At 38.0% G+C, this 27,979-nt stretch overlaps 1 protein-coding gene across 3 annotated transcripts; it reads right to left on the bottom strand.

Annotated features, from left to right (window-relative positions):
- Positions 1 to 629: 629 nt before the first annotated feature.
- On the bottom strand, positions 630 to 27,979 carry LOC116713256 (gamma-adducin-like). 3 transcript variants are annotated; one of them, XM_032553358.1, is made up of 15 exons: positions 27,777 to 27,979; positions 19,875 to 20,111; positions 16,890 to 17,034; positions 15,666 to 15,817; positions 15,228 to 15,308; positions 12,254 to 12,403; positions 11,787 to 11,930; positions 10,561 to 10,659; positions 9,461 to 9,634; positions 7,067 to 7,327; positions 6,742 to 6,858; positions 5,253 to 5,342; positions 3,680 to 3,803; positions 2,581 to 2,676; positions 1,900 to 2,150 (listed from the first exon to the last, which is right to left on the bottom strand). In XM_032553358.1, exons 2-15 carry the CDS (start codon positions 20,073 to 20,075, stop codon positions 1,900 to 1,902), a joined length of 2,085 nt encoding a protein of 694 aa, XP_032409249.1. In that variant the 5' UTR covers positions 20,076 to 20,111; positions 27,777 to 27,979. The 3 variants fall into 3 exon arrangements, with proteins under 3 accessions (XP_032409250.1, XP_032409249.1, XP_032409248.1); XM_032553357.1 differs by lacking the exon at positions 27,777 to 27,979 and adding an exon at positions 20,715 to 21,067; XM_032553359.1 differs by lacking the exon at positions 27,777 to 27,979 and having other exon boundaries at positions 630 to 2,150; positions 19,875 to 20,075.

The raw sequence follows: 27,979 nt of genomic DNA, 5'->3' as shown, positions 1-27,979 counted from the left end.
GTCACCTGCTCTTTACCCTCTGCAGCCTGCCGCATGCAGGGCAGAAACCAAACTGAGTTTTGTTCTCCACATGCTCATTTAGCAAATATGGAGTCTGATGGCGGTCAAGCACAAAAATGGTAAAAATCTAATATACCAAAAGATGCTTTTACCGCCTTAATTAACAGAAAAAAAAATACTAATCTTCCTCTCCATGTGTTTTATGGAGAAATATGTGTGTGTGTGTGTGGTTCAAGGGGGTCGTGAAGGTGCAGATCCCATCACTTCCCCCACCACGAACACCTGTTGGAGACACCAAATCCCCTCTTTTGTCTTCACAGCCCCCACACTCAGGGTTTACCATGACAACGCTCATTCATATCATGGCTGAAGGCTGATTATGCAGCTTCACGTGGGTAATTATCACCAAACGGAATGAATGAGTTGTTTTCTGATGGGTGGGGGGAGAGTTTAGTGCATTTTAAGAAGGGGGGCACTGTTGAGAAAAGCTTCATTTTAAATGGGAAGTGTAATTTTGTCTAGCCAAAAAAAATCTAATTAAATCTTTTTCTTTTCTGCATGTTAGTGGATTTTGGATTTAAAAAATGAGTTGCATGTCTTCTTAGAAAATGATAAGACGCGAGAACAACTTACGGAAGAAATGTTTTATTCAGCTAGAAGGCAGTATTAAAAAGGCCAACACTGAAATAAGGCAATACAAAGAGCAACGTAAACAAAAGGGGAAACACAAGCACACACTAGCAATACAAATGTAAACTCAAAAAAAATTATGGAGCTTAATCAAAGTAAGTAAAACTACATTGTGATACAGGGAGTGTTAAAATATCGATATTAGATTGTTCTGTCACGTTTTTAAAGAGTCATTTCTATTTGGCTCAGCATAACAAAGGAACTGCACAAAAACAAAACTATTTACAAAAAAGTTCACTCCCTTTGGGTTCAAACTAATCATTCACATTATTGACTGGGTTAAAAATGTACAATCCTCCATTGTACTTCATGGAAAACTCCAAAAGTGAGCAAGAAAAGCTTTATAGCCCGATACCTTCACTGACAAGTTTAACAAACAAAACCAAGTCCTCAAATCCACTTGCTTAAATTCACACTTGGCACTTACATAATTGTCATCCCATAATAAAAAAAAAGTAGCTATTAGTAAAAGTCAAATTCATAAACAGTCGCTTAATCAGTTTTCTCTATTAGTCACAGTTCGATTCCTCATCCAAATACCGTAAAAGCAGCAAACGTCTGAACACGTGTAGGAAACAACATGGATTGATACCGTCCCATTCATCACAGCATGTTTTAGTGTGTGAGTATATAAAGGCTATCAAATCATTTACTACCAAACACTATACTGTTATAGATGTCATATAAACCCACATATATTATTACATGTAAATATAACTATGATTAGATTCAAAGCTCAAATAGAAGTCATACTGTTTATAAGGCTAAACATCGTTATAACTTTAAACTTTTCAGCCACTCTTAAAACTACTTCTATTACTGTTAACTAAACGTGTTTTAGAAAATCCTAGATTGTCGAATACATTCAACAACTTGTGCAATAATAAGAAAAACACAACCGTTTAAGGATTCCACCTTGATGTTTCATTGTATGAACTACTTTATGATACAGATGACAGCCCATTATAAATATGGGTAAGAAGTACAGGAATGTCGTTTTGCATTCACTCTTGATCTGATTTTTTCCACTTGAAGCTCTCAGTGGTTAGTCACAAATTTAAAAAAATATTGAAAGAACTTGGAAAGATTGCTGTGAATAAGGGGAAACATACAGAAGGCTCTCCTATCAGACCGTTTCTCTTATTTGACTTCCCTTCAACACAACGAAAATAAGGCTTTCATTTCATGCTTTTCCCCTCATGTAAAAACTCAAGCTTCTGTCTTTTCCTTCTCCTCCTTCTTTTTCTTACTCTTTTTTAGGAATGAGGGAGTGCGGAACTTGTTTTTCTTTTTCTTGGGGGACTTGGTCTGGCTCTCTGGGGTCTGGGCCTCCCCCGTCTTCTCCCTCGTTGTTATGGAGATTTCCACAGTTTCTGAAGTGCTCACGCTCAGCTTGGATACCTCGATGCTCAGATCCTCCTCCAGCTCAGACAAGTGGTCCTTACCGTTGGGTATTGAATCTGTCGACACATAAGACTGAGTCAGAGACGAGCTGCAGAAAGCTCCTTCAGAAGAGACATTTAATCACGAGCTAAACCATCAATCTGTTATACTGTGACTTACAAAGGGATTCCTACTCCTTGGACTTCATCACATTTTAAAGTAAAAATAGATAGATAGATAGATAGATAGATAGATAGATAGATAGATAGATAGATAGATAGATAGATAGATAGATAGATAGATAGAGAGATAGATAGAGAGATGGATAGATTACATATTTTATATGGTGGGATCAGAGTAAGAGGGGGGCAGAGGGGGTGTTTCTGATTTGTGCTTATTAGGACTTTTCCATTTTACTTCAAAGCTACGTTCTACTTTCAATCACATATGAATATAAATATCCAAGGAGTATGAATCATTTTGTAAGGCAGCTGATTTTCTGGTTACCTTGTTTAGCTGGTGTCATTATCGGAGAAAGTGACAGGGAGATAGTAGACCCATCGAATGTGGTCATCTCATCAGCATCAGTTGCATCTTCATCCTCTACAAAAGACATGAAATCATAAAAAAAGCCACCCAACGGTCCATCCTTTCCTTCGTCTGATACTTGCTCAGATGCTGTTAGCATCACAACACACAAACCAAAATGACACAAGAAGCTTATTAAACAAGCTGCCTAGATCTGATAAAGTTGACATGTTTCAGAAATGACACGTTATTAAGGAAAATAAAGGTGACACTCTGCTGCACAGTCGTGAACACATTCTTCTCCTGCACGCACATTTCATTCCTGCCTGCAGTAACAACCGAGACATGAAGGGTTAGACAAGATTGAAGTCTTTGCTGCTCATCCCTCATCGTCCTGTGAGCTGACTGAACAGCGCTGAGCACAGGCTGACAGCTGGGTGTCCCAACGCTTGTTTGGAGGAAACTTCAAGGTTCTGCTCATCTTGCCTTAACATTTCTTCAGGCAGAAATGATCCAACTCTGGGATGGACTAATGAACTGCCTGGAAAACAATCTAATAACCTAACTGCTATATACAGTATCGATGTATTACAATATCATCTCAATACTATAATATTAATTAAGAAGTAATGTATTTAGTGATTCGGTTTGTTATGTAGATTTCTGCTCATTTTGATAGTTAGCGCTTACTGCTAATAAAAACTCATGATTTAGGTCCTAAGAAAAAAAAGGTTATATGACATAAACCCAATAAAAATAGTTTTATTACAGAAATATATTATAGCTGGGTCACACAGAGACAGTGACACCCTCCAGTGAAACTTGTGTTTTATTGGCAGCAGCGGCGGTGAACCTATCAGCCCCGATTTCCTACATTTTGGGTGGTTGAGTATCGGCCGATATTTACATATAAAACCAATCTTATCTACCTTCAGAAAGATCTGAAAATCAGACAGTGTTCCCTTTTGCTCTGCCATGGGAGAGGGCTGGGCAGTTAGACACAATCTGATCACTGTAATGACAATACTACTACTACTACTACTAATAATAATAATAACAGCAACAACAACAATAATACCTTCTTGGCCTTGCTGCTTTCTTTCTACCAGGCTCTTATATTCTTCCAGCTCCTTCTCGGTGAGATCATTGAAGGGGTTGGGAGGAAGAGTGCGGGTCAGCGCCTCATCTTCAATGATGAAAGCCTGGAGGAAAGAGAAGTCAAATTTTATTACCGTAATTTCTGGACTTATAAGTTGCTACTTTTTTTTTTCACATACTGTGAACAGCTGTGATGTGGTTAATATGAGACTTGTCACCAACAGGTTTCTGGACTGATGAAGGGGTGATAAAGACGACGGGACAAGCGAAAAGTGAATTTGTCTCAAGATGAAAGCGAAATGGAAAGCGAGGTTGAGGATGTGTGGGAGAGGCTGTTCAATTCCGACACAGAAGAAGAAGACTTCAGTGGTTTCGTGAAGGAGGAATATGAAGAGAATAATCAATGATTTTTTCCTGGTAGGCTACTGTATTTTTGATTTAAGCCAACATGTTGCAGATACTGTTTGGAAAAAGCATTTAAGTTATATATTTGTGCCACTGGTACGTATTTTGTTAAAAGTTACACATTTCTCACAAAGCAGACATCAAAATCCAATGCAGCGAAATCTGGTGTGGTTTGGATTTCATAAAATTGTACACATAATAGTTTAGGTCAACCAGTAGCAGTGGACAAAAGGCTAATAAACACATTGTTATTACCTTAGAATGCTAATAACAGTTAGCCTGGTCACTGTGCACAACTATTGTGTGAAGAGCTCAGAAAAAGGCAAAGACTCAGTAATTTCACCTTATTTCGAGGTTTATCCATTTCTTACTCCAGTTTTACTTATAGGACTTTAGAGATTAATTAATTTTACGAGACAAGACTGTAAACAATACTGGGTTCATGAAATGAGATGACACTAGCAATGATTTTGGGGGAACACTCCCCATTTTTTCATCTATGCAAACCAAGTAAATCTTCCATGCATCAGAAACTGTATTTCAAGGAATATATGATCAGTGCAGAATACTTTAGGCCAGGTTTAGATTGACGTTGAGATTTAAACGCTTATCTTAATTTAAGGTTCTCCTTAAGAGAACCTTAGATTAAGGTTAAGGTTAAGCTAAAGGTGTCTTTAAGCCTTTATTTAAAGGCTTAAAGACACCACTGAGTAAAGAAAAAGGGTGTCTTTAAGCACATACCTTCACATCGATGGCTCATGACAATAGCTAATAATAGCAAACACTCATTTTACCAGAAAAAGTCATGTCAATAGCAGATGAATAACGCTCAGAGAGACAGACAACACTTTAACTAAAAAGAACGTGGTCTTTTAATTTCTTAATATTATTAATGGAGACTTTCAAACATTTCAAATTTTATCTTTAGCAAAAAAATGCGAAAAATGAATGGATGAATCGTCCTCACTACTAAATATTTGTTTCCTGTTTTAAGCAAAATGAAAGGAATATTGTATTCTAATGAACTATGTTGGATAGAACTACATGTTTCCATAAAGTTATGTTCAACATGCATAAGGAAAGGTCAAAAACTAGTAAACTGCAGTTACAGGTACTGAACTCTTAACATCACATGTGCGTATACTCACTGGTCCTGGTTTGGTATCCACTACAATGCCTGCCAGTAATTGAGATTTTGGTCCTGGAGTCATCTGATCACCCCTGTGTTGTTCCTTTATCTGAAAAAAAAAAAAAAATTAAAAAATATGTGTATACAAACATTTTTGACAGGATTTTAGAACAATACACCACCAGTAAAAACAAGGTTTTACGTTAGAGAGCAGGAACTTAAAGCTGTGTACTAAGTGGATTCGTCAACTCAACAAAGATCCTTTTAGATACTTGGGATAAATATGTTTTATGTCATACAGATGTTTGTAATATTTAAAAGTTGAGAAAAATATCTGTTAATATTCATGTTTTATTCAGCTCACAAACTATGGATCAAATGTAGGATACCTAGTTAATATAATAATCCAAAACAAAGGATATTTTGAATTACTTTCTAAGTGCTATAGGCACCAAAATGCATTCTAGTTAATATGAAGTGTTGTAGTCATACTGAGTGAATTTGTGTTAGTTACTTCTTGTGAAGTTCAAAGTAAAAATTCTCCAGACTCTATTCACTCAAGAAGTGAGATTCTGTAACCAAACCTCCCTTTTCCTAGAGATAGAATCGACTGACATTTCTCTTTTTGTCTCTCGTTTTATTTGGGATAGAGAAGTCTTAGAGAACCACTATGAGTCTTAAGTCATTGTTTGGTTTGTCTTCTTTCCAATTAGCATTGGAGTAGCCTCTAATGAGGCAGTTTGTTGATTTAGCTGAAAACCCTGGTCTGCCAAAATCAGGATTAGAGACTGATGAATTATTGTGTTTGAAAATCGACCGTGTGGATTATGTGTTAGTTAGAGCTAATCTGTTTTATATGAATAGTTCACTGTTCAGAACAGCAATTATATCAGAATGTCAAAGGAAAACAAATGTACCGCATATAAATTTTTTTATGTTTGCACATTCTTTTCAATGTGTTAAGATGCTTCTTTTATTTATCTTTTTACTTCCTATGTTCACATAAAAATGTATACGATTTATAGATTTTTTTTAAGTATCAGTTATTCTTATAAAAGTAAATAGATATCACATATATTCACATTAGTGTTAAAATACAATTCACAGTTAGGTGTTTTTATTTGCTGGTATTGAAATTTTTCATTTTGTTTATAATTTAATTTAAAAAAATTATGTTTAAATAAAAAGTAAAGAGCCCACCCCTGCTTTATTTAGTTGCTTGTCCAAGTATCTGTACAAAAGCTTAAACATTTTTTGACTGGTTGTTTGCTTACTGTTTACGCTAAACAATGAAAATAACTACATATTGTGTTTAGTAGTCAGATTACCTGATATTGACGATCAGTAATTGTTTAAATAACATGTCTGTTTGTTATTTTGAAAGTGATATCCTAAGCACTTTGAAATGCCTTGCTGCTGAAATGTGCTATACAAATAAAAATTTGATTGATTGATTGATTGATATCCTGAAACTGAGACAGAAATTTTGTTGTGCAGTGAAAACTGACCCGGTTCCTCTTATCCAACACCTCTGTGGGATTTGTGTTAAGTGGGACAAACTGGTTAGGGTCCTCAATTTTTATCGGGGTCCCCACGCTGTTGCCTGGCTGTGACGACTTCATCCACTGAAAATAATTCAAAGCAGATTCATTAGAAAAATTAAAGTAACAACCACATCTAACGCATGCTTTCTTCCAAAAAAACCACAAGAGGGCAGGCTTACATAAAAAGAAAATGTACTGAGCACAGTTTGTTTCTGCAGCCAGAAGCAGAGGCCATCACTGTGAATGACTCAATTTCTTATGACGGGTGGAGCTTTTAAAATCAGCATACCATGATTTTGGTCCTGGGGCTGACATCCCCGCTGGGTGACTGTTCAGGAACGTTGACCTTCAGGTAGCTGTGAGGCGAGGTGAGCCACCTGGTTCTCTCCCTCTGCTGTTTCTGTGCCATGAACTTAAAGGGGCTGCGCAGACCTGGGTCACTATCGTCCGACGGCACCGCCGACACCGTGGCGGGGATTTCCACGTCGTTCTTGGAACGGGGCTTCTCCCGGACGATGGGGTTCCGATAAGAGTAGCCTGTTCTGTATCCCTATCAGGTTGCGTGCAGAGGGGACAACAAATGACTAAATTGTGATGTGAAAATGGAACAATTTACATTACCCAGGCATGAGAGCTGCACTCAAAAATATTTTAAATGCAAACAATCCACAGGCCCCAAAACATCCATTTCCATTTAGCTTTTAAATATTTAAACAGACCAAAACATAAACAAACAATTTTTATAGATTTGCCAAGTCCATGAATGAGAAGAGCAAACCTTTTTCAGTTTGTTAACACATCAAAAGCAGAGTATTAATTAAAATGTTTACATTGAGTTTGTTTGTGCACCATCCCTACAAAAAAAGGAACATATATGCATATATATACTGTATATATACTGTATATATATATATATATATATATATATATATATATATATATATATATATATATATATATATATATATATATATATATGCCTGAAGCACAGTTTTAACCAGCACGTCCTCACTAACATGCAAAAACTGAAGATGCATAAAAAATTAATTATTATTTGATGGTATATTAAATTCACAATCTAAGGAATTTAAGTCTGGATTCCTCAAATCTGCTTCATTTAGAGATCCAGCAAAATCTTGACTTGGGAATCAGATGATTTTCAGTCGAGCAGAAACTTTAAAAAATTCCAACTATACATATCAAATTAGAATCATCATGGTAATGTCAATGTCAATATAAGGGTGACAGCAAAGAAGTTTTTGAGCATGATAGGACATTTTTTATTGTAGACGTTGTCAGTAAAATACCACAGGAAACTGGAAAAAAGCTGGTCAACCATTATTAAAAGGTTTGCATGCTGTAATACTAATCAAAATCCTGATATTAATTATTAAAAAGGGCATTACCAAATGCCAATTTTCGTACATGTAACTGAAACAGTAAAACAGTGAAAGAAGTTGTTCTGGAAAAGGAAATAGTAATAATTCCAATCATAGCGCCCGTTTCTGGGGTTTGCAAGCATCATCAGAGATTACTGAGCTCACAATGAATTCTAATCTGTATCAAGATAAATTTATCTTTTAATAATTATAAATTTAGTGACAACTGCCCATCCTTAGTGTGTTCATTCGGAGTATGAGAGAGCAAGACAAACAGCAGATAATAGGAAGGCAATGGAATAAAATGAGAATTTCACTTCTGTCTGTAATGGAACAGGCTAGATTTGGAAAAGTTGCCAGCATTTTGAAAGTATCACATTTAAAGTAACAATCTACATTCTGTCTACAGAATACACCCAAAGACTCCTAATGCTAACCATGCTAATCACTAACATAAGGTCACTAAAGGGTGTCTAAGCCATCAAGTATGTTATCCATGATAATAATTAGGGATAGCAGTTGATGGCTTCAACGTCGTTCTTTGTACTTCTTAATATTTGGTTTTTAAAAACCAGAGATCATAAATCCCATCTGAAATTCTGACCCGTCTCAGTTTCTTTTCTTAGTTCAGAAAACTAATGCACTCAGCCTAATTTGTTATTCTTTCTGCAAGGGCCTATTGCTTATGATTCATTTCCCACACAACTAGCCCACTTCCCCTTCTGGTTTAAAAGGTCAGACCACCAGTTAGGCTTAATGAACTTGTATTTTCACGTGGTAGCCCCTAAAAGCCTTTGAAGAAATGCCAAATATAAACTACTTGAAATACAGCTGTTCCAATAAGCAATCGTGTGGTCTGTGGTTCTCCTAGCTGCCCACAGCGTTCCTTCCCATCTGAAAAGCTGTGATCAAGTGGACGGGCGGGTAATGACTCCACAGAGTTAACGCAGCTGCAGCAGCTGTTAGCGAGAAGTCCACTCAGATTTACAGCCTGACATCTCGGCTGTCCACAGAGCGAGCCGGATGCTTTTTATTATCAGAGCGGGTGCAATGACAGCGGCTGCAATCAGCCCACAGAAATCCTTAGAGAGGTAAAAAAAAAATTTTAAAAAACCCCTGGAAACGACTCACTGCTCTCAACGCCTTAAAAATACAAACACACTCCATGAGGGGAATGGGAATACAATCACATAACAATATGATTAATTTACACAAAATATTACATTAACAAACACATGTAGTCTTTTCATTGTGTTCTCTAATCAGGCGCTTCCTCTGGGAAGGTGAGGTGAGGGTTCACTCACCAGGTTGTCCAGCATCCTCATGAGGGACTCGAACTCGGCCTCGCCCACCTTCCACTTGACCTCGTTGTCAATGAAAACCCCGGCGGCAGCCACTCCCTGGGTGCGGGGCTTAAACTTGTCCCTGTCCAGAAGGACAAGGTCGTCCACGGTGCCCGAACACCTCAGAGAATTCACCTAAACAAAGGCGTCAAATATGTGTTTTACAGAGTGTTAAAAGCTAAATTATCACTGCGTGAAGTTATAATTTTCCTCATGTGTACAATAGAACACACTTCAAAAACAGCACCATGAAAGCAACTTGGAGATACTATTATTCTATATAAAGGAAGGACGGAAGAACACATGAAGGGAAGAAATGTATAGCACAAGGAAGGAGTAAGAAGTAAGAAGGAAATGAAAAAAGAACAAACATCAAGGAGAAAGAACAGACAAAAGGAAATTATACATGACATAAGAAGGACAGAGAAAGAAAAAAGGAGTGAGAAAAGTAGGAGCAAAAGGACAGGAGAAGAGAAAAGGAAGAACACAAGAAAGAAAAAAAAGAACAGGAGGACATAAGGCACAACACAAGAAAGGCTAGACAAAAGGAAAAGAAGCCAGGAAGTAAGATCACAAAAAAATGTAGGTAGGAAACAAAGAGACCAAAGAGATGAAGAGAGTTAAGAAAAAGAAAATGGAATAAAGTCTGCAAATGCTATATTTTTTCCATCCGCTTCTTTTCTTTTCTATATCTATCCAAATCTGGAGAACACAGAGGTCTAATTCTACACATTTTCAGACTTCCTAGACTGTGTAGGAGCCCTGACTGAAAATTTGTGACCAGAACACAAAAAAAGATAATAATCCAACCCAAGAACAGCCTCATCCAGTTCATATTTGACTTAGATTTGCTTGGAAATCCTGCATGCCAGACATCATCTGCTGCGCGTCTATTTTAGGCGCTGGCTTTATCTCATCCTTCTGACTCATTAATCAACATATGATTAACAATAACTCAGCTACCTTAGGCGGTGGCAAGTGTGAGCACAGGGACACACTCGGGTTGAAATGAGCCGAACGGTGCAGCACAGGGAAACCAATGAAGAGTATCATTTGCGTACCTGGATTTCACAGGCTTGCTGTGAATGGTACACGTAATGAAAAGCTTCTTCCACTGTTTCTCCCAAGGCGAGCAGCCCGTGGTTTCTCAGAAGCATCACCTGAAAAACACATCACAGGATCATGGTATGTGATCTAGTTTTTCTGTCTGAATTAAAAAAACAAAACCAAAATAAAACAAAGAAAAACAGGATAAGCTTTGATAATTTGAAGCTGGTGAGCAAAATTGCTCAATATTCTACCCGGGTTAGAATAAATCTATTAGTTCCGAAAGAAAACGAAACTTGAGCTCTGTTCTCAGCTGTGAAGTTTTAGTAAAACCACTCAGTTTCTATGGACTGCTTTGCAGATGCATGTTGTGCCTTCAGAGGGTGGGAAGCCTTACGCACTGGCAGCAAAATCTGCAAGGTCGCTGTTTTAGGGGTTGGCAGCAACTACAAACACTGAAAGAGTAAACACCAACCATAAAAAGTTTTCATAAAATAATATGCACGAAGTTATCTGAACACTTCATTCCATAATTCATGAAAAATACTTAAAACACAAAGAGAAATAAGCTAACACTAAATGGTTTACGGAAATTGGTATGAAATAGCATCTTATAGGTGTAACATGCAATGGAAGGACATAATACTCAGTTATGAGAGCAAACTTTTATATTTCATCATGTTTCAAAATAGGTTGTGTTCTCCTCTTAATTACTTTAAATCTCTAATGATGTGTTTGGCACGACTAAGATGTTGTGCATAGTTCCTATACACAATGGTTCACAATGTAGCATATAATGTTTTTTTCTAACTAGTAAACATCAAAATAAAACTGTACATGTTTTAGATCAGCAAGGATTACTGGCAATATTCATATTTGCTACATTTTAGAAGTACTCTCGTAGGGTTTATACCATGACTCCATGTGTTTTTTGTATGTATTTTTAAACATTAAAATTTATTGCTCAAGCCCTCTTTCAGTCCAATAACCAGCCATATATTGTGCTCTTTAAAAAAGAAATTTATAGTGGAACATCTCTGAAAAGTTTTGAGACTATCTTTTTAGAAACTATGCATACACTATAATAATTAAGCCGTGCCTAGTGGCACGTATGGCTATGATTAAGCCAGTTCAACAAAACATTCATAGACTCCCTTGTGTGTGAAACATTATGATATAATAAGCCTGCCTCATGTTAATGTGAGCAAGCTGTTAATGAGGTGCTTCAGTTTGGCGGTACCTTGGCAGTCGGGCCCAGCGCTTTCTGAAACTCCACCTTCTCCTCTTTATTATCCAGGCAGCCATGGTAACCGAAGCAGCTCACGTCTCCCAGCAGCAAAGACTCCTGGGAAATGGGCAGGATTCCACATTTCATCGAGGACACCTGTTAGCGTGGGATGAAAACAAGCGAGACTGTGATGCACGAGCGTCTTCAACAGAAGCACTGTTTTTTTTTTCTTTTCTTTTTTTGCTTTTGGGCACAAATAAAAACAGAGTTTTATAGCGATGCTTGTAGTGTGCTCTGCAATTTACGGCAAGGCTTCAAAAGAGATGGTAAAAATACATTACAGGGGCTCTGTACCTGAACCAACCAGGCATGTGACAGGCTGCTTTTCACTTGATCATGTTTTTCAGCTGTAAAGCAGCAGCTTTTATGTAGAGATAAAAAACAAAAACTCAATTAAAATATGACAGGGGCATACTTACAGCAGCTGTAGCTGAGGTGTGTATATGGATGATGCATTTCACATCGGGGCGCATCGAGTAAATGGCAGCATGAGGAGCGAATCCAAACTGGTCAGGGCCCAGGTCAGTGGAACCCTGGTCCACAACGTCACCCACTATGTTCACTTTTACCTACATGTGATGCAAAAGAAAAAAAAAAACCCAGTTAAAAGATCAATATTAGCTGAGAGACTAATACTTTCTAAGTAGCACTAGTCAATACTGCTATGAAAGTAATGTTGTTAAAATGAAACATAAAACAAAAAACAAACAAAAATCAAGCCCATACATAAAAGCAAATCTGTGACAACCATCTTTCCTAATCAGGTGTTTATTCACCTGCTAGATGGTGATTTATTGTAGGTTCAGCTTTGCATGATGCAGCCACCACCGTGTTTCATGGTGGGTGGGTGTGTGTTCAAGGTGATGAATTTTCTGACAAGAGTTTTGCATGTAAGACAAATAGTTCAAGCTGGAGAAAGAATTTCAATTATTGAAGTCACTGATTGATGTCAGTGCCTATGTTTCTCTTTTGTATTTTAATTTCTTTAGAATGGACCTTTATTCAGCAGTAGTTGAACAGGAAATTGGGAGGAAAGAGAAGGGAATGACATGCAGCAGATTGCCCAAGACTAGGAATTGAACCCAGGATAACTGTGTTGAGGTCTACAGCTGCTGTAGATGTTGTGCACGCTTTACCCTCTGTGCCATGCGGCACACCCAGGTGAAATTTATTTAAATGCCTTATTTAATTTTTCCCTTAAGAGGAAAAATCAATATGTGTTTTGTTTGAATGTGACTAAAAGTCTTTTGAATTGTTAGGACAGGGACTTTTATTTCTATTTGGTGAATCATCCAAATCTAAGACTTGCACACCCAGCTTAATATAATATAATATAATATAATAAGCTTAATATTTATAGCAATGTATTCATTTAAGAATTGATTTTCTTCCTGTAATAGTAATCATTTCTGATTAAGTTCTCTGTTTTAGTACTTTCATGAATTCTTCTTTTTCTTTACCTTTTCTACTCAGGTTTTTATGTTAAATTGCACTTATTTTGTTACGTTTGTTATGCTACCTTGAATCCGTTATTGTAAATAAAGACTAACAGAAAGATCACACAGTTCCTTTTAGTTTTTGGTAAAACCTGTTTTTTTCTTATAACAAACAAACCAGATATAATAAATTTGGGCTTCTACAGGGTCCAGAGTATTACATTATGATTACAATTATCATCTAATAACATGTACAGATGTAATTCTAATCTTAATTTAACACCCTGGACCCTGAAGAAGTCCAAATTTGTTAAATCAGCTTTTTTTGTTTGGTATAAAAAAAACACAGGACTTATCAAATGAAAAAATGATAAATGGACTGAACTTATGTAGTGCCTTGCTAATCATTTTGACCATTCAAAGAACTTCATACTACAGTCACCCTCACACACACATTTACATCGATATGCAGTTCGGTAGGCAACCGGGGTTGAGTGCCCTGCCCAGGGGCACCTCAACACATGGCAGGAGGAAGCTGAAATCAAACTTACAACCTTCTGATCACAAGACGATCACTTTACCCACAAAGCCACAGTCGCCCTAAAATAAAAAGAGCCACTGCATGATCCTTTTGTTAATCTTTTTTAAAATATGGATTTAAACACAGCATAACAAGCTACATTTCACTATGAAAAAGTGCAATTTAACATAAAAAGTGAGTAGAAAAGGTACAGTAAAGGACAAACCATAAAAATACAAGAACAGTGAGAAAATAAACAGAAACCATTCATTTTAATTCTTAAATTAATACAATGCTATAAATATTAAGATATACAGTACAGACCAAATGTTTGGACACACCTGTGTGTCCAAACTTTTGGTCTGTACTGTATGTTGTTGTGCCATCAACCACTAGAAAAGCGAAGGGAAATGGGCTATTTTTTTTAGCAATTCTTTTGGTTTCTTGAACTCTTTTGGGGGCAATTTACATTAACCGATTGATCTAACCTACATGTTTAAGGTGATGTGAGGGATAACCGGAGCACCCGGAGAAAACCCACGCAAGCACAGGGAGAACATGCAAACGCCACACAGCACAGATCTGACACATCCTCTCTGTGAAGTTGCAGTGCTAACCACTGCATCATTGTGCTGCCCAGTTTTTTTTCCCATTTCAAATTCATCTTAGCATTTGGATGTTTTTTTGAATTGGGTTAGGAAGGGATCTGTAAATCCTTGGCAAATCCTCCTATATATATATATATATATATATATATATATATATATATATATATATATATATATATATATATATATATATATATATATATATATATAAATGAATAGACCTTAGCAAAATAAAACAAGATAGAGAGTTATGTTGTCTTAAAGAACAGCCAGCATATCTCTTCAGAAATACAGCCTTTTGGCTTCATCTGATTTCTTCTAAAACGCCTCACTGATACTAAAAATAGTGAACTTTAAGTCTTCTTCCACAGTAACACCTTCTTGCAGTGGCTTCTTCCACAATGATGAATGTTGTGGTTAGACTGATGTGATGCCTCTTAAAAGTGGTGCTTTCTCTGATAGATAGTCAAGCAAAAGCCAGTCTGATTTTACCTGCCAGCTGATTTTTCTGCACCTCTAAACGCTACAGAAACTAAAATATAAAATATAATTTGAATGATTTTGGAAAAAGGTCTAATACGTCATACTTATATGAGAACACAGAAAGTGAAAAAAACTGCATGCCAACAACAACAAAGTTAGATTGTTGTCTCGATACTCCTTATTAAAAACAATCATCCAGTTTTCGCACTGAATGAATTCATAGCAAATGTTGATGTTTCAGTGAATTTGCGCAAAAGATGTAAAACAAGATCAGCAGCTGAAAGCATTGTAACACCGGTACTAACAACATTCAGTTAGTGACATCTTGCTCGGGTGTTGTTCTTACCAAATTTGCTGCTGTCACCTCAGCGAATGACAGGCCTCGTGGACTGATGAGAACATGGTCCTGCTCTTTGCTGACACGTACCTGAGATACAGAGAGATTTATAAGCTCTCTTCTCGGGCCAACAATAACCAGCTGCAAAGCTGCATATCAACACTTCCAACCATGTGAAAGAAGATTCACTCTGGCCAACATATAAAAGCCAATCTACATTGATGACAGTGAAGTATAACTCTATACATAGACAGAAATGTGACTTGGCTTCTCAAAGCCGTTTCTACTTCAAGATCTCAGATATCCACACCATTTATCATTTATGCTTTCTGAAATTAAAGAGGGATTCCCTCTATAGATTGTTAAAGAGGTCACAATGACAGAAATGCAAACCACTGCATAAATAAGCAGCCATCCACCGAAGCGTGACAGTGAAGTTGTGCTCACAGTGATGTAGGAGCTTGTAAAACGAGCCCAGCTGAAGAGATCAACAAGCCTGTAGAGGGTGGCCAGTTTGCAGCGGCTCTGCTTCTCTCCTTTGGCAAAGGACGGAGACTCTATGCTGTACAGGTCGTTTACTGGAGGCACCATCCCAAAGCCTGCAGTGAGACATAACAGCTTCAGTGCATTGTTCCGATTCAATGATGCAAATCAGAGTTTACATCTGCGTTTCCGACACAATGTCACGTGTCAAAAACCCCAAACTTCAGGGTGAAATAGTTTGCCAGTGGAACTTGTACTTTTTCATCAATATTAAGGAATTAGTGATTTAAGACAAGCTCCTTTATCTTACTGAAAAGTTACTTGTTGTAATGTTAGTTTTCAAGTCTATGACTAGAAACTAGGCCAAAAGTACTTGTTAGGATTTTGTGTTTTTGCAGTGAATAAACCCATATTTTTCACATTTTCTTTGGATGGATGGATGGATGGATGGATGGATGGGTCGCTGGGTGGGTGTAACAATGCAAATAAGGTCTGGTAAAACAAATTCTTCTTCATGGTCTATATTAGTTTATACACTCAATTTAACAAAACAAAGCAAATCTTCCTTTTCCATTCTTGTCCAGATGGCATAGAAACCATGTAACTGAGTTCCAGTTGCAGGGTTTGCTTTTATTGTATATGCAGCTTCCTACAAACAGGAAACTGGAGTCTCCATGGCTGAATGCAACTCCAAGGCTAAAAAAGGTCTCACAATTCCCAATGTGAAACCGAAGGATATTTTTGGCCTTTACCTCCATATAAGGACATATAATGATACAGAACTCGGCCTTCTTTTACAGCCACTCTGGCTTTTTGAAAGAAAGGTTTGCATAAGCAGTTTCACAGCCACTTCCTTCATGGAATGATCCAAATGTTTATAACTTCTCCATGACCTCCCTAAAAACTCCCCTGAGGCAAACCGTCACACTAACATAATTACCACTGCAAACTGCTATAATTCTTTACCAAGAGTGGTCATGAGAAACGCACACAATGAAGGACGTTGTCAACAACTTTGTGCCTCTTCTGCAGTTTCAGGGTTGTCGAGCGTCACAAGAGTCTGAGAATTTACCCTCCAACAATGAGGTTAATCAGGGTGCAGAACACGCTCGTACACATGTAGCGCGCTTAGATTCAACCGGGCTCACAGGGACGAGGACAGACTCTTTTGCAAACACAGCCACTCACTGATGGGTGAAGTCAAAGGGCCAGCTCCTCCCACGGTGCTGGCCATGACCAGGTCAGCAATTTGCCTGAGAGCCAGAAGACCAGAGGGGTTGTTGCCCTTCGTCAGCTGGTCCTGAATCAGGCCCTCCAGCTCATCTTTGAACACCTGTAAACAAAGCAGGAGAAGGAGGAAAAACACTGTTGTAAATCTCGCGTCACCCTGACAACTGGGACAAACACAACCTTGACCTCATTCCGGCGTCTCCGGAGGATGTGTCCGGGGAGCGCGGCTCTCCTTATTGCCACTGTACACAAATCACCAAAGGCTTATTAAAAGACTCTTTGTGAGGCTGTGAAAAGGGGGCTTCATTAAAAGCAAAGAGGGTACGAAGGGGGGTGTACATTAAACCCGACTATCAATTTTTGCACCAAGAACTTGCCAGTGAGTCCTGAAACAGCAATATTTTTTTTTTCCTTTTTTTTCTGTGGGCTACAGCTGAGCTCTGGTATTCTGCTCCATCCATCCACAGTTCCCATGGTGACGAGTTACACTTGTTGTGCCTGTTATGCAATGAAAGAGGAGTGTGTGCTCGTCTTATTTCTATGCACTTCATTGGCAATTTGTGCATTACACCTCCTGGTGCTTTAGACGGTGCTGCTTTTAGCTGTACAGAAAAAAATGCTTTCTGAAGCAGTTCGGGAAGACTTTCTGAATTTCATCAAAATACAGAGAGAAATTCAAGAGAGAAAAACTGGGTCTCATCAGAATATATCACTGTCGGCATGATATTCATGCATTGCATGCATTATATAATTGGTTTGCTGGTCTTGATGTCTATACATCATAGAGGTAACTCTACATACTGAGAGTCACACAGAGTTGCTGAAGTATTGTAATGACAGATTAGGCAGACAGCAGTCAGGAAATGTGGTTTTACCACAGCGTCAAGTTAAAACAGAAAATGGTACTTTTGAATGTATTCATCATCTCCACCCAAACTGGCACGCACCTCGCAAAGAATCAAGCGCACCCATCCCTTTCACTTCTCAAGCTCAGCAGGCAAATCTATAAGGTAACTTGGCACAGCTGTGCTTACAATGATCTCTCTTCAAAGAACCTCAACTGAAAGCTTCCTCAATGACACCGCTGGTAGGAATGGACATTATTCACAGTTTACATCATTCAAATTGCATTCAGAAGATCAAAATAGATTTGTTTGATGCAATGTTTTTCATGTGTTTGGAAACAAATTAATTGCACTGTTTGGAATATAGTTTATTTATTTATTCACTGTCAACTTACAAGTAAATTATTAAATTATTACTTGAGAAACTAGTTAATTAGTTAAAGTTAAAATTAACTGGTTGTGATCTGTAATGAATATTTCTCCTATCTGTTTGTAGGTTTTCAACCTACTCTTTGACCTACTCATGTGAACACGTTTGCTCATATGCTGTCGATGAGATTCATCTAAAGACAAGAAAAAGAAAGGGTAAATAAAAGATGTCGCTGAGACGAGTTGTTCCTGTGTCTCTTTGGAGGCTTTTTCAAGTTTGGGCAAAAGCTGAGATGGCTTAAGAGAGCAAAACACTTGACACACAGTAACATGATCATTGCAATATTTAACAATTAATGATGAATGAACAGACATAAGTAATGTAGATAAAGGTTAAGATTTTGAAGACAATAATCCAACAAGTAGAAACTAAGTTGGTATGAGGTTATGACAAAATTTGAATATTGAAAAAGAATGCCATAATTTTACTGTATTTATGCAAAAGGTTTAGATAAAAATGTATAAAATTACATAAACATTTAATTTAAAACAGAAAAGCTAAAAGTGCTAATGCTGTTGCTAAAATACTTTAGCATATTGATTGTTGTAGATAGTATCTCATCCCTGTAGGCAACATGATTTTCCATATGGTATGCCTGAAATGTGATAGGACAAGTGAAAAAATAAAACATCATTTTATGTAAAATATTTATGCAATATTATTTTGATAACACATTAGCATAAAGTAAAATAAACATCTAATAGAAAGATCTAAATTTAAAAATACATAACTTTTCAAGGTATATCACTTACAAGATGCGTCCCTTTTTAATGTCTATTCATTTCCTTCTAAGAAACAGCAGAGTCTTGCTACCCAGAGGCTTATGCAGTTTTCATGCCACAATTTCATACTTTTCCTGATTTACGTTTCTAGAGTCTTCCTTCTTCTTTAACCTGTTTTTAATGTTTAAATACAAACTTAACTGTGAGTTTATGGCAACTCTACAGTGATTGATTAAGGGATGCAAGGAGGGACAAAGGAATGATGGACATATAAACATCAAAAGTCACTTTTTGACACTTTTCCATAAATGGAAAAAAAAAATCTAAATCCAAATATTACAGTTTTCCCCATTGTACGGAAAACCCTGCAGGACAAGCTGAACTTAACCAGTTTGCCAGCATATTAAATCTGGTACAATCTGCCCTTGGCTGCTTAACAGGTATCCTGCTAGCTATAGTTCAAAGTGCTGCATTAAAAAGAATGATGGGTGGAACTCCTTTCATTTTAGGCCAAGACTATTAATGATTTTAGCAACCACAAAGACCTTAAAGGAGTCAAATTTAGCTTTTTGCTGAACAAGTGTATTAGGTTTTTTTTTTGTTATTTTTTAAGTTAGCTGACCAGCAGATTTCAGCAACATGTGGAGGAAGTTAGGAGATGCTGCATCTTCCTTCTCTCTATAAAACTCAATTCTGGTTGTTCCAGAACTTTCTTTCGTGTTTTGCAGTGTAGCTGTATCATAAGTTAAACCTTTTTGGCAGCATTTCACAGAAAAAGAACATGTAATTTACTGTATAACATTTGTAAATGCAGAAGGTTTTTTAAACATGGAAAAAGAAAGCATCTCACTGCCTCTCTGGCTCTAACACCACCGCTCATTACTCATACACAGTGAAAGCTTCTGTGTAGGAGGAAAGCAGTCTCATGCAGCTCTACTCTACGTACTGGACTCTGCAGGATCTGGGTGACCCTCTTCTTCTGCTCCATCATGTTGAAGTCCTGCCTCAGATCCGGCGACAGGGTCCGGTTGCGCTGCGACTCTGGGTCGCTGTCGCCCACACCGTCCAAGTGCTGCTCCTTGGAGTCACTGCCGGACAGGGGCAGGGTCAGGGCCCCGGCCGCTCGCCTCACTTCAACCAGACTCATGTCTTGTCCTCCTCCTCCTCTGTGACCTCCTTTTCTCTGAAAAACACGAAGATCGACTCACCTCAACTTCAGATTCAGATTGAGGCTGTCAAGGCAACTGGTGTTATTTTTGCTGGGAAAGAAGCTGTTCTGGCTGCAGTGGTGACTCATGTAATTACAGTCGTATAGACAAAAGAGACCAGAACATTGTTTTGTGACTGAGGCAGATTTGTGCAAAGCTGTATTAGTCAGAGATGCTTTGAACATGATGGAAGGGAACTCTTTCGACTATAATTCCACAACAAGACCAATGATGCAGGTAGATCCAAGAACTCTTTCACCCCCAAATGGCTTAAAAAGGCTTAAAAACGCAACCCCCCACTCAGGGAAACTGTAAAGAATGGTGCAGGGTAAACAAAGGTAAGGGCCTGTTGTAAACGAGCTCATATTGAAAGCAGTTTGCACCTGGATGTGGGGCTACCGGGGATAGAAGACTGCATTTACATTAGGCCTGCTTAAAAGTTACTACAACAAAGCAGACCATGCAGACAACTTTAAAGCATTTAAACCAAAAAGCAACACAGAAGATGATGCACATAAAAGTGAAACTGGAATTAAAGAAAACAAGACAAATGGTGAACTCTTTAAATTAATAATTACCTCTAAAAAAGTCCTCCCAACTCCTCCCGGACGGCGTGATGTCGACTTTCTCCAACACAGACTGGGATCAAGCGGAACAGCGCGGCTGTTATGGTCGATTCGGATTCATTGTGTTGGGGTGGAAGGGGGAAAAAAAAGTAAAACGCCTGCGAGGCGCAACTTGTGCCGCTGCTGCTTTACAGTATCCAGACGGAGCGGGACTGCCCGCTGCGGTCCTCTCAGTGCTGAGCCGAGGAGTGAGGAAGAAGAGCGGCAGCGTGGAGGAGGATGTGGGTGTGTTTGTGTGGGAAAAAGGAAAAGTGACCATGTGACTCCACTTATCCACCCACCACCGGGGCCCCGCGAGCGGGACAAAAGAGGCGCTTATTGTGGACGGGATTTTACAACTGCGCGCTGAAGTTGAAGATGTCTGAGTTTTCAGCAGAGATTTCGGTTTTTTTGCCACATGGATCCTAAAATTCACGCAACCCCTTAAGCAGCTTGTTGCGTGAATTACAAATAAATAAATGAATAAATAAAAATAAAGTTTGTTTCCTTTATGTGTCTCTGAATTATCACCTCCTTTTTAAGACAGCTGTCTGTTTATGGCTCTAATGTATCAAAACAGATCATGTTTCCCTCCTAAACGTTTCCATATTGTAAGAACTTAAAACTCGAGTGTCTCCAACAAATTGTGTCTAACATAGTTCTACCATTTTAATAAAAGTAACTTCACGTGTAGATTTAATAATAATAATACAGAGGTTCTAACGCCACTAAAGCGTTTCAGTAAGTTTTGCTGCAAAAGCTTTTACATGCATGCCTTTCTCTAAATATCTTTATGTTCCTCCACTGTGAACATAAATAAAGGTTAGGTTGAAGTGATTGCAGCTGTGCCTACAGTTTGCTGCATGAACTTCAATAGCCCTTGACTTTTTTACATATATTTTAGTGGGATTCAGCAAACTTTAAAAGTAAAAATATGCTTTGACTTCTATTAAACCAAATATGTCTCGCTGTTCTATGAGGCCTTCAGATGTTTGTTAGTGTTGTGGATAAAAATGGTTCTTTGTCTTTCCTCTGACTCTTTTATCTGTCCACGTGCTTACATAACCATAACATTTAAGACCGTCACACATAAATAAAAACTGATTAAGGCAGACCAACACCCCCTTAGAGCAGGTGCAGAACGAGGAGAAGATAAAAGCAGAACTTGAGCAACAATCTTTGCTTCACTTTGGTGTCACCCCTAAGGTGAGCTAAGTGGAGCTCAGCGCTGGACAGTGAATGTCACTTTGTATGACTTGCACGGCTTGTAACATTTGATCATTTTTGGCATTAAAGCCAGTTTTGCACTTAACCAAATCTCATTATTTGTCAAATAATGACAATGAGGGGTTTTGGTCGGGTACTGGAACTGGTAAAGGGACGGTGGGTGGTGCACAGATGGAAAAATGGGTGAACTACAAGATTAGAGAAAATTAGTGAAGACCAGGAAACCACCAAAAAAAAAAGACAGGTCAGAAATAAATGATGTAGAAGCTTACAGAAGGCTTCGTTTATCCCAAATTTTGATAATCTCAAACTGTGCTGTTTTAGCCATGAAAATGAGGAGAATGGCACAACAGCAAGGTGGAGCCGCCCAACTAAACTGCAAGAAGCAGAGGAGCAGGGAAAAACAACAGACAAAAAAAAAAAAAAGAAATCATAGTGACTCTGGTGGAGCTGCAGAGATCCACAGCTCAGGTAAGGGAATGTGTTGATATGAGACGACTAGGAAATGTACACAACAGCAGTTATTGAAGAGTGGCAAAAAGAAAACATTTAATAAATCTTGTTCCCAGTTCACTGAGCCACGCTGTTAAGATAAGAAACTCATTGAGAGAGGTGCTCCAGTCGAATGAGACTTAACTGGAACTTTTTGACCTAAATTCAAAATATGCTGGGTAGAAAACTAACTGTGCTGGGAAAATAGATAGAGCTACACAGGTGGCAATACTGTAGGAAAACCTGGAGGGTATAAATGTGCACAAAACATTGTGACAAAATAAAAAAGGCATTATTGTCCGTCTACTTTACTATTATTTTTTTCACACAAAAATTCTCACAAAATACATTGAAGTATATGGTTTCAACATGATAATTATAAGAAAAAAACATGAACATATTTGCTATATATCGCCTCGCCTTTGTTTTATGTAAAAACTGCATTGTCAGTTTCAGCAGTATTCATGTGTCCCATATTAACTGAAATCTATTCTGGAATGTTTTTTGTTTTTTTCTTTCTTACACTGCCCACATGTCCCTACAAAGTTATTACACCTTTAGTCAAACACAATCAGGCACTTACACCTTTATCTTTACTTGTGGTGCAATACAGAGGAGGACTGGATCGCTGACTGACAGGAAAATTTCAGGAAACATAGCAGAGTCAGAGAGGCGGAGCAGATATGTGATCTAATGGTTAATGTAATGAAAAACAGAACTTTCCCCCTCTGGAGCAACGTGACCCTTCAACCCACCCCACTGCCCCGCCACCAAAAAAAAAAAAAAAAAAAGAAACAGCCCCTGAGCCTGGCAGAGTTCCCAATGAAACCACATGTAAGCTTAGACTCCTGCACACAACAGCCTCCCATCGTCCAGCCCCCACATTCCTTCGGACCACTTGAACGTTTCAGAGAAGGGAGTTTTATCTGAAAACTACTGACCAAATGTCAGTTAGCATAAGCCGGCACTTTGTTCACACAGATGGCCATCAGGATGCCTACGATTGAAAGCTAATGTTTTTATTTTTTTGATGGAGAGATTTCTGTGATTTATTAAAAGAGGCAGGCACGTTGGAGCCACCAACAAATAACTCAGGAGGTGGGAAAAGGTCAAATTCAGATCCTTACGTTAAAGAAGAATTTAATGTAAAATTGAATAAAAAAAAGGATCAAACAAAAGATTAAAATGTAGATTCTCACCTGACTACAAAAGTATCCAATAACCAGCAGCTTGTCAGAATTCAATCAAGCCGAGTAAAACCACATTAAATTCAGAAAAATGAACTCAAGACACTGAAAATGAAAGACAAGAACAAGTTTGCCATGATCGAAGGTTTATAGAAAATCTGAAAGTTGTCAGCTTGTCATGCTTGACAAGGAGCTTCTGTGAAAATCCAGACGGACCTCAGCTCAGAGACTGAGAGTCAGAGTGTTGTCATGGCTGAATCTTTCAGAAGGATGTCTGTAAGAGCACAACGCACTAAAAAAGTGGGAAGCTTGAGTCCACCTTTGACCCAGCCAGGAGTTTGTTTTTTATCTCTGCTGGTTTGTGGAGGCTTGTGCAGAATTTGGTTTCTTTGACTGAACACACAGAAAAGAATCGCAATAATCCAGGCTTTTTAAAAAAGGATTTGTTATACAGCATCATGCGTCTTGTCATACCGATTTAATTGTTATATAAATGCACATTAGTTTCTAAAATTGTTACCAAAAATTCTATTTGATACTGATTTAGAAATGAAATGTATCACTTTATGCATCAAATAATTCACACACAGATATCACTAAATATTAAAAGTATTCATTCAATTCTTTAAATTGTATTTGTCAAAATATTTTATGAATAAGCGGCAGTCCCTTGACTATTTATGTAAAACTCCGGAAAGTTTTAAGGAATTATTATTTTGGCTCTTTGATCACGTTTTCTGCTATTTATCCCAGGAGAGCATGAAAAGCGATTGGGTAAAATTTAAAACTGAAACAGAGTCCACATCTCCAGTAAGCAATTATTTCTCAATAGCTTAGGGTCCAGACCCTCTGTACGAAGTGAAATGCAAAAAGGTGCATTCTTTCTTTAGTTTGTGTCTTTGGTGCTGAAAGCCAATGGGTTCAGGTGGCTAAGAGCCTTTGGATCCTTGCTTCCTTGTCCTTTTCACTTGCAATTTAAGGATGATGTCATAATCAAAACTCTTGAGAGACAAATTATTGATATAGTTTCCTCAATATTGAATAGCTTAACATACATTCATAACTGTCTTGTAGTAAAAAATGAGACTATTGGTGTTTATGTCTGTTTCATATGATGTTACCTTACATGATGAAACATGGGGGAATAAACAGAGATATCTGTGTCTTTCCTCTGCAGTTAAGAGAACAGGCATCCATGTTCACATTTTCACCCTGTCTGGGAAGAATGTACTATGCAACTTGACTAATAATATTTGAAGCACTGGAATAGGCTGTTGTTTGCTGAACATCAATTAAAATTATCGTTAAGTTTGGTCCTTGGTATCTGGTTTGCATTTTAATATTATCAATTGTTTGATAATTAATCTAGATTGGTGTAGAAATAAGTCATTTTGGCCTAAACGGTTCAAGGAAACACAAGTAAAGATCTTGAAGCATAAGCAGTATATCAATATCACTGCTAATGCTGCCTAATTGAACTTTTCCGCTGTAATTAGAGCCTGTGGAAAAGGGAGTGTGCATTTTCTTAATAACAAAAGACATTCTGTCTTCTTGAATGGTGAAATCACAACTGTTTCTGAATTGCAGAGAAACATTAAATATTGACCACGGTTTTCTCAACCCTTCCCTGATATCCACTTCTGCTAGGAACCTTTTTGTCAGTGCAATCACTCTTATCGCTGAGAGCAAGCTAAATGATACTGGCTGCTGTTCGGGTTTTGACAGTATGGTGATCTGGGAATCTTCAAGTTTTGATTTCACAGCCAAGATTTTTTGATAAAACTTTAGCCTTGAGAATTCTAACGCTCAAAAGGAGAATGGATGGCTTTAGATTAAGTTTGACGTAACTTTAAACATTTCAAGTCAGTTAATTTATTATCATATTTTATATAGAGCTATAGCATAACTCTGTGTTATGCACAGAGTATGCCCTTATAGAAGTAAAATGTACTACATGTTTAACAGTATTGAAGGTGGATATATTTTAGAGCTATAAAACCCATAAATTTAAAAATACAAAAACATAATCTTTGTTTTTCAAAGCAGATAAGTAATTTAAAACCACTTTTTGACAACAAACAAGCCTTTGCAGCCAAAATTATCTTCTGCCCTATCTAAATGACCATTTGAATCTGGAGTGTGTGACTGACTGTCTTGCATATGATACTTACTGTTTTCTTGATTAAGAAGGACCATTTTGTTAATTTTTAAAAAATGTATTTCAAATGCATGCAACCACCTGTTGGCAGGAGAGAAAAGGGATGTTGCAAGACACTTTCAAACAAATGTGCTGGGAATATGGGTGTTCGGTGGAAGTAAACACAGATGAAGACTTTGCTATCACTACTTTTGTCATGAGTGGACATTGTGTGACGCACTGATGCTGAGTTCTTCATTCTGAATGCAACATTATCACGGATCGGGGAACCTTTGAGTGAGCTACAAGAAATCAGAAAATCAGAAACTGACACGAAGGTCAAACTTTATGACTTAAAGAAGGAAAAACAATGTACTGCGTGCAATTACACTGTGACAAGAAGGATAGGCCAATGAGCGGGAAGTGTTGTGCAAGCTACTTTGTGTTTCTGCAAAAAAAACAGTGTTATTGTCTGGATATATTTAGATTGCAAACTCCAGCGTTAGTTGAAAATGGCTGGGCTACACCCCTCTGTACTGGTAGGGTAGGGGGAGGGCGGAGGGGTACCACAGAGAGTCCACTTTGAACTTGAAATAATTCACATTGTTACAGTTGGAACGGTTCCCTTTGCAGCAACTGCGTCAACTTACACATGCTCGTAATTACAGTCAGACACACACACACACACCGACTCACGCAGATTGCAGCTGTGTGGTAAAAGGCAGACTTGTTTACAAAAGTGGAGGAGCTGGCTGGAGTCCCCACTGTGGTTGTCTTTGGATGGCCTCCAGTGGTTAGTATGTGGTTCAGTTCAAATTGGGTGGAGGTGGCGTGGCTGTAGCAGATTTCACGCAGGCTTTTGAGGCCAAACTGATTGAAACAAGGTAGTTTTCACTTTGGTATGTCTTAAAAGTCTCTTTTATATTTAAACTACATGCTGACATTTAATAAAATATCTACCATTTGACCAGAGTAATGAATGAATGCAGGTTTGAAAGAATTTAGCAAGCTACTAAAGTTAGCTTAACCTGAGCTAAAATTCATAGCACGCAAAATATGTAAAGAGATATGAACTGTCCAAAGAATAATCGATCACCTGGGTGGGTCATGACCTGCCTATTTGATTTTATGGGAACCTATAACTCACATCACCAGACCCTCATATTATGAAACCCTGTGCTCCCCCAGCTCCACATCTAAAGTCAACAAATGCTCACTCAGAGTAATGTTTCTGCTGGCCCACGTTTATTGAAACCAGCTGTTTGCAACCTCTGCAGATGAAGTTGACAGTGCAGCTGCAAACAGTCCATTTAGTAGAGTTCGGCAGCCCCAGAGTGTTATCTAAAAGTCCAGTAAAGTAAAAAGAGACCAACAGGATTCCTGCACGTTTCATGTAAAATTTTTCCACTTTTCCAGACTCCATTTACATGAGCTCTCCGTCTATATTACACCAATTTAAAGTATGAATACAATAGTTTCCTACTAACTTGCGGTTGATGTTTCTACACTGACCAGTCCTGAAATATGGAACTTGTGTTGATGGATGGACAGAAAGGTCAACAGATACATGAATGGCTATACAGATAAATGAATGAACAGATATGGATGAATGACAGCACATAACACTTTTTTTAGGCGGTACTTTTAAATTTCGACCAGGTCCAACCAAAGTGCTGAACAATAATGATAGATGGATGGGTGGATGGATGGATGGATGGATGGATGGATGGATGGATGGTTGAACCGACAAAGTTTTTAAACAGTAGGAATTAATGCATATGTCCTATTTTTCTTTTTTCATCCAAACCTAGAAAATAATTATTATTTACAATGTGCTAAAAATATATATGTTGACAGAGTGAATGTCTCTCGTTTCAGTTATCAGCACTTCCTCAACCATCAACCTTCACTTATCACTGGAGTTCCTGCATGCGACACTGTAACTTACATACTCTCTGTATTTAAGAGTAAAGAAAAGAAAAATGAACACACCTTACAGAGTTGGCTGTTTTCACACTTATCCTGTTGCGAAATTCCTCGGGTTTTATTTCCAAGTCCCACGGTTTCAGGCTCTGTTAGACAACTGTTTACATTATCAGCATGAGAAGGGTCATCTGGTTTCCCAGAAAAAACAGGCAACTGCTGCTTTGCCTCAGATCTCCTGAACTCCCACCGTTCGTCTGTGACGGCGACTG

The sequence above is a fragment of the Xiphophorus hellerii genome, chromosome 22 (assembly GCF_003331165.1).
Source record: "Xiphophorus hellerii strain 12219 chromosome 22, Xiphophorus_hellerii-4.1, whole genome shotgun sequence".
NCBI lineage: Eukaryota > Metazoa > Chordata > Actinopteri > Cyprinodontiformes > Poeciliidae > Xiphophorus > Xiphophorus hellerii.
This window is presented reverse-complemented; position numbering and strand designations above follow the sequence as displayed.